This window comes from Geotrypetes seraphini, chromosome 4 (genome assembly GCF_902459505.1).
Source record: "Geotrypetes seraphini chromosome 4, aGeoSer1.1, whole genome shotgun sequence".
NCBI lineage: Eukaryota > Metazoa > Chordata > Amphibia > Gymnophiona > Dermophiidae > Geotrypetes > Geotrypetes seraphini.
Window position 1 is genome coordinate 265,630,168 of NC_047087.1, and position 16,105 is coordinate 265,646,272.

At 42.1% G+C, this 16,105-nt stretch overlaps 1 protein-coding gene across 10 annotated transcripts in view; it reads left to right on the forward strand.

Annotated features, from left to right (window-relative positions):
• Nucleotides 1-16,105, forward strand: part of CFAP46 (cilia and flagella associated protein 46) — a 473,118-nt gene that overhangs the window by 79,390 nt on the left and 377,623 nt on the right. For all 10 annotated transcript variants that reach the window (XR_004539241.1, XR_004539242.1, XR_004539243.1 and 7 more), the window contains one exon: nt 11,012-11,110. Coding sequence is in view for 7 of the 10 variants with exons in the window: in XM_033942370.1 (XP_033798261.1) it covers nt 11,012-11,110 (99 nt within the window). In the remaining 3 variants the exon portion in view is untranslated. The remainder of the gene's footprint in view (nt 1-11,011; nt 11,111-16,105) is intronic.

The following is a 16,105-nucleotide window of genomic DNA, read 5'->3' on the forward strand; positions in this document are numbered from 1 at the left end:
CCTTCATTGTTTGTAACCTTAATTAATTGATGTGAACCACCTAGAACTCCCTGGGTATGGCGGTATACAAAATAAAGTTATTATTATTATTATTATATTGCGGTATTCTTCAATACAAGGCCCAGGGACCAGTGGGGGCCCCTGGAGAGCTCTGGAGTGATCTCCCAAGGCCAATTCAAAGAACTGTGCACCCTAGCTAACTTTTGCATTGATGCATCCCTCACGGTAAACATTTTTTGCTCCCTCTTCTGCACGGGGTAGGAGCATAGGAAGATCGCTCCTGCCCTGCTTCACCGCTAGACCACCAGGCTTTAAAAAGTAAGTATAGTGGAGAGATCCAGAAGGCGGGAGGGAGACGGGAGTTGGCCCTGAAGTTATTCACAATTTTTTGGTACTCACGGGCTGGCTTTGTTCCTAACCCCCGCAAATATGGAGGGGAAAGTGTAGTAAAAAAGAATGCATTTGGAAATGCACTTTTTTTTAAAATCAATAAATTTTTATTGAAAAATTTTTACTTTTTTCCAACAAATCAAAAAATAAAACAGAGACAAGATATAATAAACACATTGTCAACAAATGAAATGCCCCCTGGGCAACTTAGAAATCCCTTCTGCCCTCCTCCCTCTCAGTACCCCTTCAGTCACACTGCTATGGTACAGATTGCAAAAACAGAGACTACTGCACTGTGTGCAGAAAACTAACAGTAAAAACATCTGTTCAAATTGAAATTAACCCACATTCCCTCCCTGCCAACTTGTAACAGTAATTCAAGTTGAGTCCATATTTCCTGTGTGAAATTGTAACGACCATGATATTTATCAGTTAACTTTTCAAGTTCTCCAAAGAGTTGTAGTTGACTAATCCAATCATGAAGTATTAGCCCGTTATACTGCTTCCACTTAGAAGCTATTTTGCACTTTACAGCAGCCAAACACATTTGTTTAAGATGCACATGTCATCTGCAGCCTCACTTATTGTAGAGGCCTTTGGGTCCAGAGGAAATGGTAAGCCCAGGCCCATTCCCATATGATATACAATCATAGACCAAAATGCTTGGATTTTTCCACAAGACCACAAGCTGTGATAGTAAGAACCTTTCTCCTGTAAATATCTCCAACAGATATATTAGGGGACATAGCTTTAATTTTTTTCTGAAATAAAATACCAGCATGAAATAACCTTATAAGCATTTTCATTAATTAAAACACAAATAGGTTTTTGTATTTCATGGAACACCCTTTTACATTCACTGGGAGTTAATTCAGTGCCCACATCAGTTTCCCAGGAAGACATAAAATTATATTTTCTAAATTCCCTCCTACTAATCTGATCTAATCTAATACGCAATTTATTAATCACAATATACAAAAAAAAAAAAGGTTCAAGGCAATTTACATTCAAAGGGGCTATAAAATCTATGGGAAAATACAAAAGCAATCAATAATTAAAATATCATCATACCATGACTATTACAAGTCATATAACCCCACCCCCTCCTTTTGCAAAACTGTAGCATGTTTTTTAGCACCAGCCATAGCAATAACAGCTCCAGCACTCATAGGAATTCTATGAGCATTAGAGCTGTTACCAACACAGCTGGCGCTAAAACCGTGCTACAGTTTTGTAAAAGGGGGGATAAAAAAAAGTTTTAAAATTTTTACAAAATCTTAAGTAATTTATATCCGTCTTAATGTAAACAGGTAGATTATTCCAAATTGTAATGGCAGTGTAAGCAAAAGAAGAGCTGTTGTTTATACCTTAGTCCTCTAATCTGGTGGAAGAATAATGCAAATGAGAAAAAAGCAAGATCAGATTATCTGAAGAGTCAGTCTGTAATATATGATGAACTATACAAGTTGATATAAACTTAATTCGCCTCTCAACTGATAACCAATGAAGATTCTTACATGCTAATGCAACACTTTCATATCTTTTTAGATCAAAATTATTCTAACTGCAGTATTCTGGACAACTGCAATTTATTTTTTTTTATCAGTTTTGATGTTAAGCTTAAATATAAACAATTACAGTAATCAAGTTGAGGTAACACTAACATCTGAACCAACAGTGCAAAATGATGTTCAAAAAAGCACAACTTCACTAGCTTAAGTTTCTTCATAATATATAAAATCCTCCTCCACAAATTAGAAATTTGATCTTCAAATGTAAGAGAAGAGTCTAAAATTTGAATGCTCAAAATAAACATCAAAAACAAAGAAACTGATATAAAATAGAAATAGGATCGTTTAACTTTCCCAAGACCAAACACACATTTTCAAGAAATTTGGCATCATCAGAATCCTCCCTAAGTCAAGGCTGACCAAAGATGAAATGCTTTACTTGCAAATAGGGAAAAACATCACCAGATGGAAGATAGTAAAATTCTTGTAACTCTTCAAAAGCAATCATTTCTCCAACAATAAATAAAAATCCAAAGATTGTTGAAACCTAATTAACCCCACCTCTCCCAATGCAGAAAGACCCCGTCCTCTCTACCTCCCTGAAAAGTTGGCTCATACCGAATGGGAGAAATAGAAGCTAAGTTTATCAGTTTTTTTGAGAGTTTTTTGATATACATCATCTTAAAATTAGGCAGGAGGGGGAGAGTGCCGATGAGGTTAGTTCCCTATCTAGTGCTGTTGTATAGTTAATCACTGGCAACGCACGGGGATCTGAGGCCTCTCCTCTATAAAGAACTTTAAATGTGTGATCAGTGGAGATAAGTCTAATATGAGAAAACTTCATCGCTGTTTCTAATTAAGAATTTGAAAATTGAATAAAAGGGAGGTATTTTTGTGGATCAAGTTACTTAATCCCCCATTGCCCCAGGTACATTAGATAGAGTGTGAGCCCACCGGGACAGATAGGGAAAAATGCTTGAGTACCTGAATGTAAAACCACTTAGGGCTCCTTTTACGAAGGTGCGTTAGGGTCTTAACGCGCGGAATAACGCTCGCTAAAATGCCGCACAAGCTAGCTGCTCCTCTTGAGCAGGCGGTAGTTTTTCTGCTAGCGCGCACTATAGCGCGTGCTAATCCGGTGTGTGCGCTAGCGCACCTTCGTAAAAGGAGCCCTTAGACTATAAGTGGTATATACTATAAATACTTTATAAATTCAGTGACAGACTTTATAGAATCAGGGCCATAATTCCTATATACAAGAATAATTAGCATTGTTCATATGTGTAAATTGTCAAAAATTGCTTCCTTGGGCTCTGAAGTTCTGCAGTATCTACCTTTCTAGTGCAAAAGGCATATGAGTCTTGAACCAGTTAGTTATTCACCCCTAATCACGAGTTGTGCGAGTGTCATCATCTGCCTCTATCCCTGTTGTGTTCTGTGCTCCTCAGTTTCTCCTTCTACACATGAGTTGAAGGTGTCTTTCATAGAAACATAGAAACATAGAACATGACGGCAGAAAAGGGCCACGGCCCATCTAGTCTGCCCACACTAATGGCCCACCCCCTAACTACCTCCATGAAGACATCCCACATGCCAATCCCATCTTTTCTTAAAATCTGGCACGCTGCTTGCCTCAATTACCTGTTGTGGAAGATTATTCCAGCGATCAACCACCCTTTCGGTGAAGAAATATTTTCTGGTATCGCCATGAAATTTCCCACCCCTGATTTTCAACGGATGCCCTCTTGTTGCTGTGGGTCCTTTAAGGAAAAAGAGATCCTCTTCCACCTCGAAACGGCCTGTGACATATTTGAACGTCTCGATCATGTCTCCCCTCTCTCTGCGTACCTCGAGTGAGTACAGCTGCAACTTACCCAGTCATTCCTCATACGGGAGATCCTTGAGTCCTGAGACCATCCTGGTGGCCATTCGCTGAACCGACTCAACTCTCCTCACATCTTTTTGATAATGCGGCCTCCAGAATTGTACACAGTATTCCAGATGGGGTCTCACCATGGATCTGTACAACGGCATTATGACCTCGGGCTTACGGCTGACGAAACTTCTACAGATACAGCCCATGATTTGTCTAGCCCTGGATGAAGCTTTCTCCGCTTGATTGGCAGTCTTCATGTCTTCGCTAATGATCACGTTCTGCTCTATTTTCAGTTTATTATTCTGAGGCTTTTTGGTACACTTTCAGAGGCTTTTTGATGCTACAGAGGTCCCCAGGTTCCTTGGGGCAGTTTTGCCTGGGTGGAGACACGGTCTTTCACTGTAAGAGGTCTAGCTAGGAATGCAACCCTGGTTCAGGGCACCTACCTAGCTAGCCTGCAGTATCACTTTTATGGCTTGGGGACCATTCCCCTTCTAGCGAAGTTCGCTCCTGGTCAGAGCTTGAGTATAGGCTGTTTGACATCTGTATTGGTCCCTAGGACTTAATCGGTTGCTGACATCTATTTCTCCCCCCTCCCCCCACCAATTCCAAAGATGCATGAGGAGCAGTGGAGGTCTGGGTCTGGGTCTTTAGGCTCTTACACAATCTGACTGGCAGCTCAAAGAAACAAGCATCTGGAGAATTTATAAATGCTTGTCTGAGACTGTAAGTCTCCACCACTTTCCAGCCTGTCTGTGACAAGCTGAAGCAGGCACAGCACCAGCAGTACAGTGAATGCTGCCCATTATTGTCTATGAAGGGGAAGTGGATCCGTAAATTGCTGTTTTGGGGGTTCCTGAGGCTTGTATTCATGTTCCCTACCTATAAAAAAACCCTATCCCATATTTTTTTATCTTTTATATAGCCCCCCCTGGCCATTTGTTGGCTCCAAAATGCTGCTACAGTAGCCATTTATTTAGGCTGGTTTTAAAAGCCTCTATGTCCCTCAAAAACACCTCGATTTTGATTAAAATCAATAGACTCCTTAGGCTATTTTACCCCTTATTCATGTCAGATTTGCACTGGATGGTCAACTGAGGAGCATCCTTGTTCCATATCATGACACAGAGGATGGGGGGTGGGGTGCACGGGGCTGGAGCTCAGCTCCATTGGGTCCTTCTTGGGAAATAGAGTCATAGATGGCTTGATTTTTTTGTTTTTTAGAAAATCTCCCCTTGGAGCCTTTCGGACACTGACCCAACATCTTGGGCAATGCACAGACACGCAGATGTCTACGAATCCACAAGGAGTCCAGGGGAGTCTCTACAGGGTTCCTCAAGGCATCCCGTTCAGAAATTTCTTTCCATTTTGTCAGACTGATGTTGATGCCTATATGGTCTATTGGAGCCCATCTGTACCTTCTGGGGTCACACCAAGTTACGCATATGAGGGGGCTTCCCTCACAGAGCGTGGCTTCCCCCCCCTGGCAGTTCCTCTTCAGGAACTGGAGGTCCAGTTAGAGAAGGACTGGTATGACTTAGGGTCAGAATCAATGCCTATACTCCCTCAAAAGGAATCTTTTGTTTTGGAAGATTCAGAGTCTTAGGCAGGGGGCCACCAGTCATGAGTCATTGATGACCCTGAACCAGGGGAGGACCTGAAGGTGTGCCACCTTTTTTAAACCAGCAGCTTTATTGGAGGTCACCACAGAATTCTTGCAGGTCTTGAAACTGGAGCTCACGCAGACCTATGCTGCTCAGTGTTCTGTTATAAGCAGTTCTAAGTTACAGACCACCTTTTTATCTTCACATCCAGACAGTACTATAATGTTAATGGAGCATTGGGAGACTCCAGAAACTTGCAGGTTGCCAGGACCATGGCAAAGTTGTACATGCTAGCTCTAGATTTTCAGGAGCAGTTTGTCCTGTCTAAGGTGGATTCGCTGGTGGTGCAGGTGACTAAACATAACTCTCTGCCTAGTGAAGGCGGAGTAATTTTAAATGATGCATAAGACAGAAAAGTGGATTTGGTTCTAAATGACAATTTGAGGCTTTGGCTCTGGGGCTGAAGGCAGCCTCCTTTGTCACATGTGCCTGCATACTATTTTGTGTCGGGCTCCAACAGCAGAGGATGACACCTACCCCCAATTACTAATTTGGGGATGGATTATGTAACGGATGCTTTCTATAATGTGTTCAGGATCATGAGCAAAGTCTCTGCTTATACCATCTTTGCTTGTAGGAGGCTCCAGATAAGGCAATGGACTGAAGATTTTGCTTCTAAAGCTACTTTGAGTAGATTACCTTTCAAGGGTTGCATGCTCTTTGGCAAAGATTTGGATGATCGTTGCCCTAAGTCTTTGCCAGACAGTAGACCATGTGCCCCCTTGGAGGTCAGATCGTGGTTCTTTTCATGATTCTCGATGGTTTTGTCGACTCAGCAGGGACCTCTGCTCGGAGATCATTTCAGGGTTTTCAACAGGGTTTAGAGGCTTCAGGCAAGCTCAGTCTTCAGGTCCATGCACTGCAGCAGCCTCCAAGAAGTCACAATGATGCCAGACTAGTAGCCAAATTCCCAAAGATAGGGGGGAGATTGTCAGCTCACTGGGAGGTTTAGGCAAGAATTTGCTCAGACCAGTGGATGTTGGACTTTATTTGACGGGGCTACAAGTTGAAATTCTCTATGCCCTCTACTGGACTTATATGTTGGCACTCTGGCCAGACATCCAGGTAAAGTGATCAGGGTCTGAGCGATGGTGAAACTGCTTTTGGATATTCAAGCCATAGAACCTGCTCCAACAGAAGGCTTGGGCAGATACTCTTTATACTTTATTATGCCCAAGAAAGACTCATACGACTGGAGACTAATTCTGGACCTGAAGTCTGTCAATATGGCTCTGAAAGTACCCCAGTTCTGGATGGAGACCAATTGTTTGGTCATTACCTCGTTGGCACCAGGGGAATTTCTCACCTTTCTGGATTTGACGAAGGCTTACTTTCAGGCAGCACACTTGCACAGGGCAGGGATCCAGGTACATCCATAAATGGACAATTGATTGATCAGAGTACCCTCAAAGGATGATGGCGACACAGTGGTGGCACAAGTTGTCCATCTACTGCAAGACCTGGGTTGGATCATCAATTTTTGGAAGAGCCACCTGGAGCCGTTGCAATCCCTAGAGTACTTAGGGATCCACTTTGACACAGCAGAAGGCCACATTTTTCTTCCAGAGCCACACAAACTGAAGTTATGACACCAGATTTTGGGAGATCCTGGTTATGCCAGCTCCTACTGCTTGGCAGTATATTCAGGTACTGGGGGGGAGGTGTCAATGGCAGCAATCATAGAGTTTGTTCCTTGGGAAAAAGCTCACCTTAAGGAAGACTTCTGGTTCTGTTGGTCTCCACAAAAGAATTCCTTCCAGATACTATTGGCCTGGATGATGGGAATGCATTGAAGTTTGTTCTGGTGGCTCAGACCAGAGTTGCTGTCAAAAGGCTTGCCTTACCGCATCTCCTCCTAGTTGATCCTAATGATAGATGCCAGTCTTTACAGCTGGGGGTGTCATTGCAACAGTCATCCATTTCTGGGTTGCTAGTCGCATATTCAGAGGAAATGGTCCATCAAAAGTTTGGAGCTGTGAGCCATTTGTTTGGTGCTGCAGATGTTGGAGAGCACCCTGGAAGGCAAGGCAGTCAGGGTGTTTTTGTACGCCACAGCTGTGGCATACATTCACAAACAGGGAGGAACCAAGAGTGCTCCATTGAGATTGGAGGCTCAGTTGTTTCGTTGAGCTGTGGTCCACCTACAAGCAGTATCAGCAGCACATATTATGGGAGTGGGCAATATGCAGTCTGACTATCTCAGCTGGCAGACCATGGATCCAAGGGAGCGGGATCCTTCTCCAAAGGTCTTTGACAGCATTGTGATCTGATGGGGCATTCCAACGTTTGATTCTGAAGGCATCAGCAACCAACAAGAAAGCCTCTCATTTCTTCAACCAAAGATCTGAGCCTGGAAGCAATGGCATGGGCATTCCATTACAGCCTTGTACATGTTGTACATTTTCTCCCCATTTGAAGAATAGCAACTCACCTGAGGTTGGTAATCCTGGTTGCTACAGATTGGCCGCATCAGCTGTGGTATGCTTTGGGCTTTCAGCATGGCTCATGAGCATGCACCTTAGCTTGCAAGGGCTGCTCAGAGGAGGTCATGGCTACCCTCCTAAGATCTAAGAAACTGACTACTGTTGCCAAGCTATGGCTTGGAAGACTTTTCAGTGCTGGTGTGCTGAGCAGAATTTGGAGCCTTTTCAGGCTCCACTGTCAGTGGTCCTAGCATTTCTTTAGGAAAGGCTTGAGAAGAACCTAACATTTGGTTCCCCCAAAGTACAGGTGGCAGGCCTCTCTTGCTTCAGGGCTCATAAAAGTTTCTTTGGCTTCACATCCTGATGTAGCCAGATTTTTGAATGGATTGATACAGCTGCATCCTCCTGTGCAACAGCCATTCCCAACCTGGAATCTTAACATTGTTCTGCATTCTTTCAGCAAAGCTCCATATGAGCCCTTGTAAGAGGCGTCACTAATGGATCTTGCCATTAAGATGGTTTTTCTGATAGCTATCGCCTCAGCTAGAAGGATCTCAGAGCTGCAGGCTCTGTTGTGCAGAAAACTTTTCCTCAGGTTTACAGAGCCTGGGGTCTTGCTGTGCATGGAACTTTCCTTTATGCCAAAAGTGGTTTTGGCCTTCCACATAAATCAGGAAGTCTGGCTAAAAAGGACAGTGTTAGCATTGCTGGATGTTAGGAGAGTTCTCCTTTGTTATCGCGAAGTGATGAATGATTTTCTTCTCTTAGATCATCTTTCTGTACTAATGAATCCTAGCTGTTTAGGGAAGCAGGTTTCTAAGATGGATTTGTAAGGCTATTTCTTTAGCGTATATCAGGTGTGGTAAGCAACCAACAATTTATTTGAGGGTGCACTCTATGAGGATTGTGGCTTCTGTATGGGCAGATTTCTGGGCAGTACCACCTGAGAAGATTTATAGGGCGGCAACATGGTCTACCCACCATACTTTCACAAAATTTTACAAGGTGGATATGGTGGCACAAATGGACACCACATTTGGGTCCTCGGTGCTAGCAGCAGGCTCATCTGTCCTACTCTAGACTCAGGGGACTACTTTGGTACATCCCACTGGTTGAAAACTTATGTGCCTTTTGAACTAAAAGGGAAGATTAGGTTTGTACTTCGATAATCTTCTTTCTAGTAGAAAGACATAAGAGTCTTGAAGGCCTGTATTGTCAGATTTTTATTTAACCTGCTTATTTTCTCAGATTAGGGTTAAATGGTCATTTTTTTCAATGGAGGAGAGTAAACAGTGGAGCGCCACAGGAGCCTTTACTAGGACTGGTTCTATTTAACTTATTTATAAGTGATCTGGAAATTGGAAAGACAAGTGAGGTGATTAAATTTGCAGATGACACTAAACTGTTCAAAGTTGTTAAAACGCATGCGGATTGTGAAAAATTGCGGGCGTACCTTAGGAAATTAGAAGACTGGGTGTCCAAATGGCAGATGAAATTTAATGTGGACAAATGCAAAGTGATGCATATTGAAAAGAATAACCTGAATCACAGTTACCGGATGCTAGGGTCCACCTTGGGGATTAGCGCCCAAGAAAAAGATCTGGGTATCATCGTAGACAATACGATGAAACCTTCTGCCCAATGTGCGGCAGCCAAAAAAGCAAACAGGATGTTGGGAATTATTTAAAAAGGAATGGTTAACAAGAATGTTATAATGCCCCTATATCGTTCCATGGTGTGACCTCATCTGGAATATTGTGTTCAATTCTGGTCTCCTTATCTTAAGAAAGATATAGTGCCACTAGAAAAGGTTTAAAGAAGAACGACCAAGATGATAAAGGGGATGGAACGCCTCTCTTATGAGGAAAGACTAAAAAGGTTAGGGCTCTTCAGCTTGGAAAAGAGACACCTAAGGGGAGATATGATATGTCTACAAAATCCTGAGTGGAGTAGAATGAATATAAGTAGATTAATTTTTCACTCCATCAAAAATTGCCAATACTAGGGGACACTAACATCAAGAGGAATTTTTTTTTCACTCAGAGAATAGTTAAGCTCTGGAAGGCATTGCCAGAGGATGTGGTAAGAGCGGATAATATAGCTGGTTTTAAGAAAGGTTTGGACAAGTTCCTGTAGGAAAGTCCATAGTCTTTTATTGAGAAAGACATGGGGGAAACTATTGCTTGCCCTGGATTGGTATCATGGAGTGTTGCTACTCCTTCAGTTTTGGTCAGATATTAGTGACCTGGATTGGCTGCCATGAGAACGGGCTGCTGGGCTTGATGGACCATTGGTCTGACCCAGTGGGGCTATTCTTATGTTCATGTGTGTGTTTTCTAGATGCTTGACCTTCTCCTGTCAAATAGGCCTGAAGAGTGATGAATATTTAGAAGGTCAGTGCAGTGTCCAGAAGGTATCCTCCTTGACAATAAAGGTTGATAAATAGCTGTCTCCTGGTCAAAAAAAAAGAAAGAAAGAAGAGAAAGCCAAGGGTTTTAGTAAAAGGAAGAATGCAGGAATCATAAGTTTTAGTGCTGGTAGCACTCAGGTGTGTGGTTTGTTGAGTTCTACCTTGTTTTCATGTTCCTATTGTCACTGCTTTTCTTTAATTACATTTTTGTGTAATGACAGAGCAGGTCTGGCTTATTCAGGGAATTCCCCGAGCCCCTCCTCATTTTTTTTCCTTTTGTAGTGGCTGTCAACTGCTTTGGTACGAACTGAGGAGCACTGAAAACAGAGCAGGGATAGAGGAGACAGAGCCAAAAAAGGTAGATGATGCCTTCTACACAACTCACGATTAGAGGTGACTAACCCACTGGTTCAAGACTCGTATGCCTTTTTACTAGAAATAAGATTATTGAGGTAAGAAACTGATCTTCCCTTAGAAGCCTTCGAAAATAGGTTCTTATATTTAGGTGCTCAGTGGTTACATTGACCAGATAGTTAAACAGGTTATCTACGTAATCTAATCTAATCTAATCCTTAGGTTTGTATACCGCATCATCTCCATGTATGTTATTACTACTACTACTGATCATATAATACAATTTAAGGCCCAAATGAAGGATCAAGTAATGGCCAATGAGGGTCACCATAGTACAATAATGAATGATTTCTATATTAATCAAAATATATTTATATTTTTAGGATTCCAGTAAAGAGATTGAGATCGAAAGTCTGGAATGTATATGTGAAATTCAGAAACTTGGCAGCAAAATTTCAAGCTACTCAAAGAGTTCCATTGAGGTATTGTATTGAATTTATATGAGGAACTTGGCATCTTCTTAGAGAAAGCACAAAATGTAATTTATAGTTTATAATATTTTCTAATGTTTATGAAATAGCCAGGATCAAGCCCTTTTGACTTAACACCTGAAAAGAAAGGGGTTGATATACAGCCACAGTATCTGATTAAAGATACTTGGATATTGTGACTGGGCGTGGTCCTGGCTTTGGCCTTGCCTGGAGCACACAGGCCTCAGCCAAACAGTAAGGGGAGGCTTGGAGTATGGAGTGGAAGAAAATGCAGTAAACACACACATTTAAACAGTTCAGCACTTGATATAGCTTCACAAGATTTCAATAATGGTGCAAAAATAAGAACAAACACAGTTCAATCCATCTTTTCCTTCTGCTGCTTCTGGCTTTGCCACCTAATGTAAACAAGTAAGTTATAAACATTCCTAAAACAAAACATAAGTTGCTTGAAGCTCAGGTTCTGTGCCCAGTGTTTAATTGCCAATGCTTGGGGGCATAACTTAAGGAATACCATAAGCTATGCACTTATATTTCCTGAATATAGGCACACAAATTCATGCCAACTACATACCAGGTTATGCTAGTATTCTGTAAAGAGAAGGGAAGTAGGGGCTGTCATTCACCAGGTCATGGTCCAACAGTTACAGTGTCTCATCGGGTGGCATTGACAATCCTGGTGTGCTCCACAAAAAGGATTTCCAGTGAATTCCCCAATCAATTCTAACCCCCTAAATGTGACTTGTGCTGGCAGCCACAGCATCAAGATTTAAAAAAACCACAGTAAAACAAATAATCTCAAAAATTAGGGTTTAGTGAGGTCTTCTCAGCACTGTTTCTCAACTAGATTTCACTAGTACTCCAGCTCTGAAGCTACTCCTGTAACTTCCAAACAAACAAATCCCAAAATTTGTCTTTAAGCAGTTCTTTCTCCACAGCACCAAAAAACAAGAAAAACAAACAGTCACTGGCAAGACATGATTAAGTTCTCCTCCATAGGCTCTGGTACATCCAGTTCTGGTATGAAACTTCTATGACCTCCTCCATGTAGCAGGGCTCTGCTAGACTTGGCTGTTCTGTTCCTTGCCACTCTATCAGTTCTTCCTTCTGCCTTTGTTTGGCCTGGAGAGCCTTCCAAAGAAACTCTTCCTGCACTGCCCTCTCTTGGGTGTGTGAGCTAGATTTAAGCTTATGTGAGCCCCATCCAAACCTGCCTGGGAAAGGAGCAGACTTTGGTTCCCTTTCTGGCTATTTGAGACCATCTTTTTTCCTTTAGCTATAGGGGACTGTCTTGGCTTCTCTTCAGGATAGACAGTTTTGGCTTCTGCTGATTCTAAACCTATTCATGTGTGGGGAGACTTTCTGCCTTTGGGTAGCACTGCTGCTCTAGCTTTAAAGGTGGCAGATCAGGTATTAGGGCCAGAAATATCACAACCTCCTCCCTTAATGGCTATCCCAGGAATTTTGTGCTGGTTGAGTTTTCAGGAATTCTGGACAGTGTCAACATTTGTGCTGATCTTCCCTGGCCGGTGAATGACTCTAAAAAGAAATGTTTGCATTAGCCTAGAATTGTTATTGCATATGGTGTTGAGCCATCTAAGGGCTGCATGATATATTATCAGGGTGAACTCACATTTACCTAGGTAATGTTCTAATGTTTGCATGACCCATATGGCTGCCAGGCACTCCAACTTCACCTTTGCATAATTTTGTTCATTGGAGTGAAGCTTCTGGCTCAAATATAACAATGGGAGCTCTAACCCCTGATTCTCTTGGCTGAGAACTGATCCTAAACCACTATTGTAAGTATCCATTTGGAGAATTAATGGTTTCTAAACGTCTATGGCTGCCAAAACCAGCTGAGCACATAAACTTCCTTTGAGGTCTCCCATGCCTTTTCTCCCAGCATTTCCCACTGCAGTGTGTCAGGTCTTTCCTTTTTAAGCATGTCTGTTAGAGCATCCGCCCTAGTGGAAAAATGTGAGATAAATCTTCTATAGTAACCTTTAAGTCCTAAGAATGTGCTCAGCTGGTTTTTTTTTTGTGTACTGGGTTGGGGGTAAGTTTTAATACACTCATCTTTATCTATTAGAGGTCTTACCTGCTCTTATCCTACAACATAGCCCAGATCTTTCACTTCTTTTTGCCCCCAATAAATACTTTTTAGGGTTAATAGTGAACCCCGCAGCCCTTAGGGAATGAAGAAGAGCAGTGACATGCTCTAGATGTTGATTCCAAGTAGGGGAATATTTAACAATATCGTCCAAATATGCTTCTGCATAATTATGGTGGGCCCAAAGGTCCTCATTGACTCCTCTTTAACAAGTAGCCACTGCCCCATGAAGGCCAAATGGCATCCTGTCGAACTGGTACAGACTCTTTGGAGTTTGGCTCTATCTGAGAGTGGGATTTGCCAATAGCCTTTTGTGAAGTCCAGAGTGGTCAAAAATTGAGCTTCTCCCAGATGTTCTAGCATCTCATCTACCCTGGACATAGGGAAGGCAACAAATTGTGACCTCATTCAGTTGATGAAAGTCAATACAGAACTGAGGTGTACCATCAGCCTTAGGCACAATTACTATGGGGTTACACCATGGGCTTTAAGAAGGTTCTATTACCCCCAAGGCAAGCATTTCATCTAGTAGCTTCTGTACTAGGGCCTTTCTCTCTTCTGACAGATGGTAGAGCTTTACCCATACTATCTTTCATGGGGTGGTAACTATATCGTGAGTGACAACCTCGGTATGCCCAGGTACTACAGAAAATACATCATCAAAGCTGTTGACTACATCTTTCAACTTGTGTACTTGGCTAGTGTCTAGTTCCATACCTATGTTAACCTCTTCCTTCTGACCTAGGTCTGCTGCCTGAGGGCCTTTGTTGTCGTCTATTTAACTCTGTGCCATTAAGGTTAAGACCTTGCAGTCCTTCCAAGAAGGTTAACATGATAAGCCTTTATTCTACTTTTGTCATCTCAAACGCTATAATTAACTCCACCCAATTTTCCATAATAGTAGCAGGGCCTTCAACTGAGCAAGGAATTTATGAGGGTCAGAAGGCACAAGAATTAACTCTCAATCAGCCATTTACAGGTATCTATCCTTGGCTTTATGATCGTAATAAACTTCTGCTTCCACTGACTTCACTCATGATTATCTTACCTAGCTTGGCTACCTGACTCAGCCTATGCCTTAACTAGTTGAGGTATGAGATTACTATTTATTTATTTAGTCATTTATTTAGCCCATCCTCCCAAAGGAGCCCAGAATGGGTTACAGGAGTACATTCATATTATGGGTAGGACAAATTTTAGTGAGACATAAACTTTACAGCATTTACAGCATAGACAAGGATTTAGATTATATTGCTCTCACTTTCCTCCAGGCAATTCCATTTTTCCATTACCATATCTAAAACTCTCCTCGGTCTCTTCCCATAAAGCATCTCGAAGGGGCTAAATCCTAATAAGTCCTGGACCTTTTCTCTGGCCACAAACAGGACAGCAGGAATGAAAAGGTCCCTGTATTTCATTTCTCTCTGGAACACTTTCAACATTTGCTTTAGGGTTTGGTTGAAGCACCAACCCATTCACCTGGGGGTGATAGGCCGAAGTTATGATATGTCTTAATCCAAACCCTTATAACTGGTTAAGACTTCTCAGTATGCAAATAAGCAAAATATATATCTGGCTTATAAAATAAGTAAAGTGTTCACATACATTCAGAATTGTGAAATTTGACCAAGAGCATTAGCTCCTATAGCCAAACCCACCTCCCCATCACTGTGTACGACTTATTTTGAAAAAGAGCTTGAAAAAGACATACTGTTCAAGTGCTCAACTAATTTTCAATGGCAAAAGAGAGAAAGAAGTTCCCACTTATCTTTCAACTGTGTCAGCAGGTCCCCCCACTTAGCTTTCAACTGTGTCAGCAATTAATCCAAACCCTTGCCAAAACTTCTCCATGTCCCTTGATAAAAATTGTTCCCTAGGTTGGTTAAGACCTCACATGGAAATCCTACTGTGCAGAACAAGCTCATTAATTATCTCATGATCATAAAGGATGATGTTTTCCTCAGAGGAAATGCCCACAGGAAATAGAGGGCCACTTTTCCACCTTTAATATAATGCTATATCCTCTTGTAGTTCTTTCTAGGGGCCCTACTATATACATAGCAAGTCTTGCTAATGGACCCTCCACACTTGAGAGAGGGATGAGGGGTGTCAGAGGAGGCTTACCCAAAGATAACTTTTAGCATGTGGGACAGGACCTTTGCAATACTTGTAAACTGGTACCTTCAGCTCCTTTATGTCTTGAGAGTGGATGGTCATGGGCTGCTTGTAGGATCACTTTCCTGAACCCCTGGGTAACCATTAATTGTAAGAGAAAACAACAAAAAAAAAATCTCTGTGGAGTGATGATGTTCCTAAATGGACTTTATTTGAAAGAGTCAAAGTTTCAAAGTTACACCAAAAACATCCACATAAAATTATTTCATCCACATAAAAATAAATTCATCCACATAAAAATAGGTTATTCACATAAAAGCCTTAAAGGATCTAGTCTGCTAGGGATACAGGACCCAACACGTGTTTTAACAAAAAGTCTTCTTCAGAGGTCCCTGGGGGTCCTTTAAAGGTAAATACGTGGGAAACAATTGTGTGGTGAACCAGGAGTGAGACACTGCTTGTGTTTGCAATAGAACCCATTAATTGTTCCTTCTTCCCAGAGGGACCTTCTCCTTGGTCTTCCTAATATAAAAGCGCCTTCTTAATTCTCCAGATAACCTCTCCTGCTTGAGGCTCAGAAGCCTGACACCAGGCGTCCTGTAGTGAAAGGTTGGACCTTTGCTCCACTTGGAAGGTTGGGAAAGTTTCCATCACCTCCAGGGATAGCCATGGCACCTCTCAGTACTGGGTCACTTGTTTCATGTCTTAACCCCTCTGCTGCTGCTATTTCCTTCTTTAGGTCCTAAAGCTATGGGCTC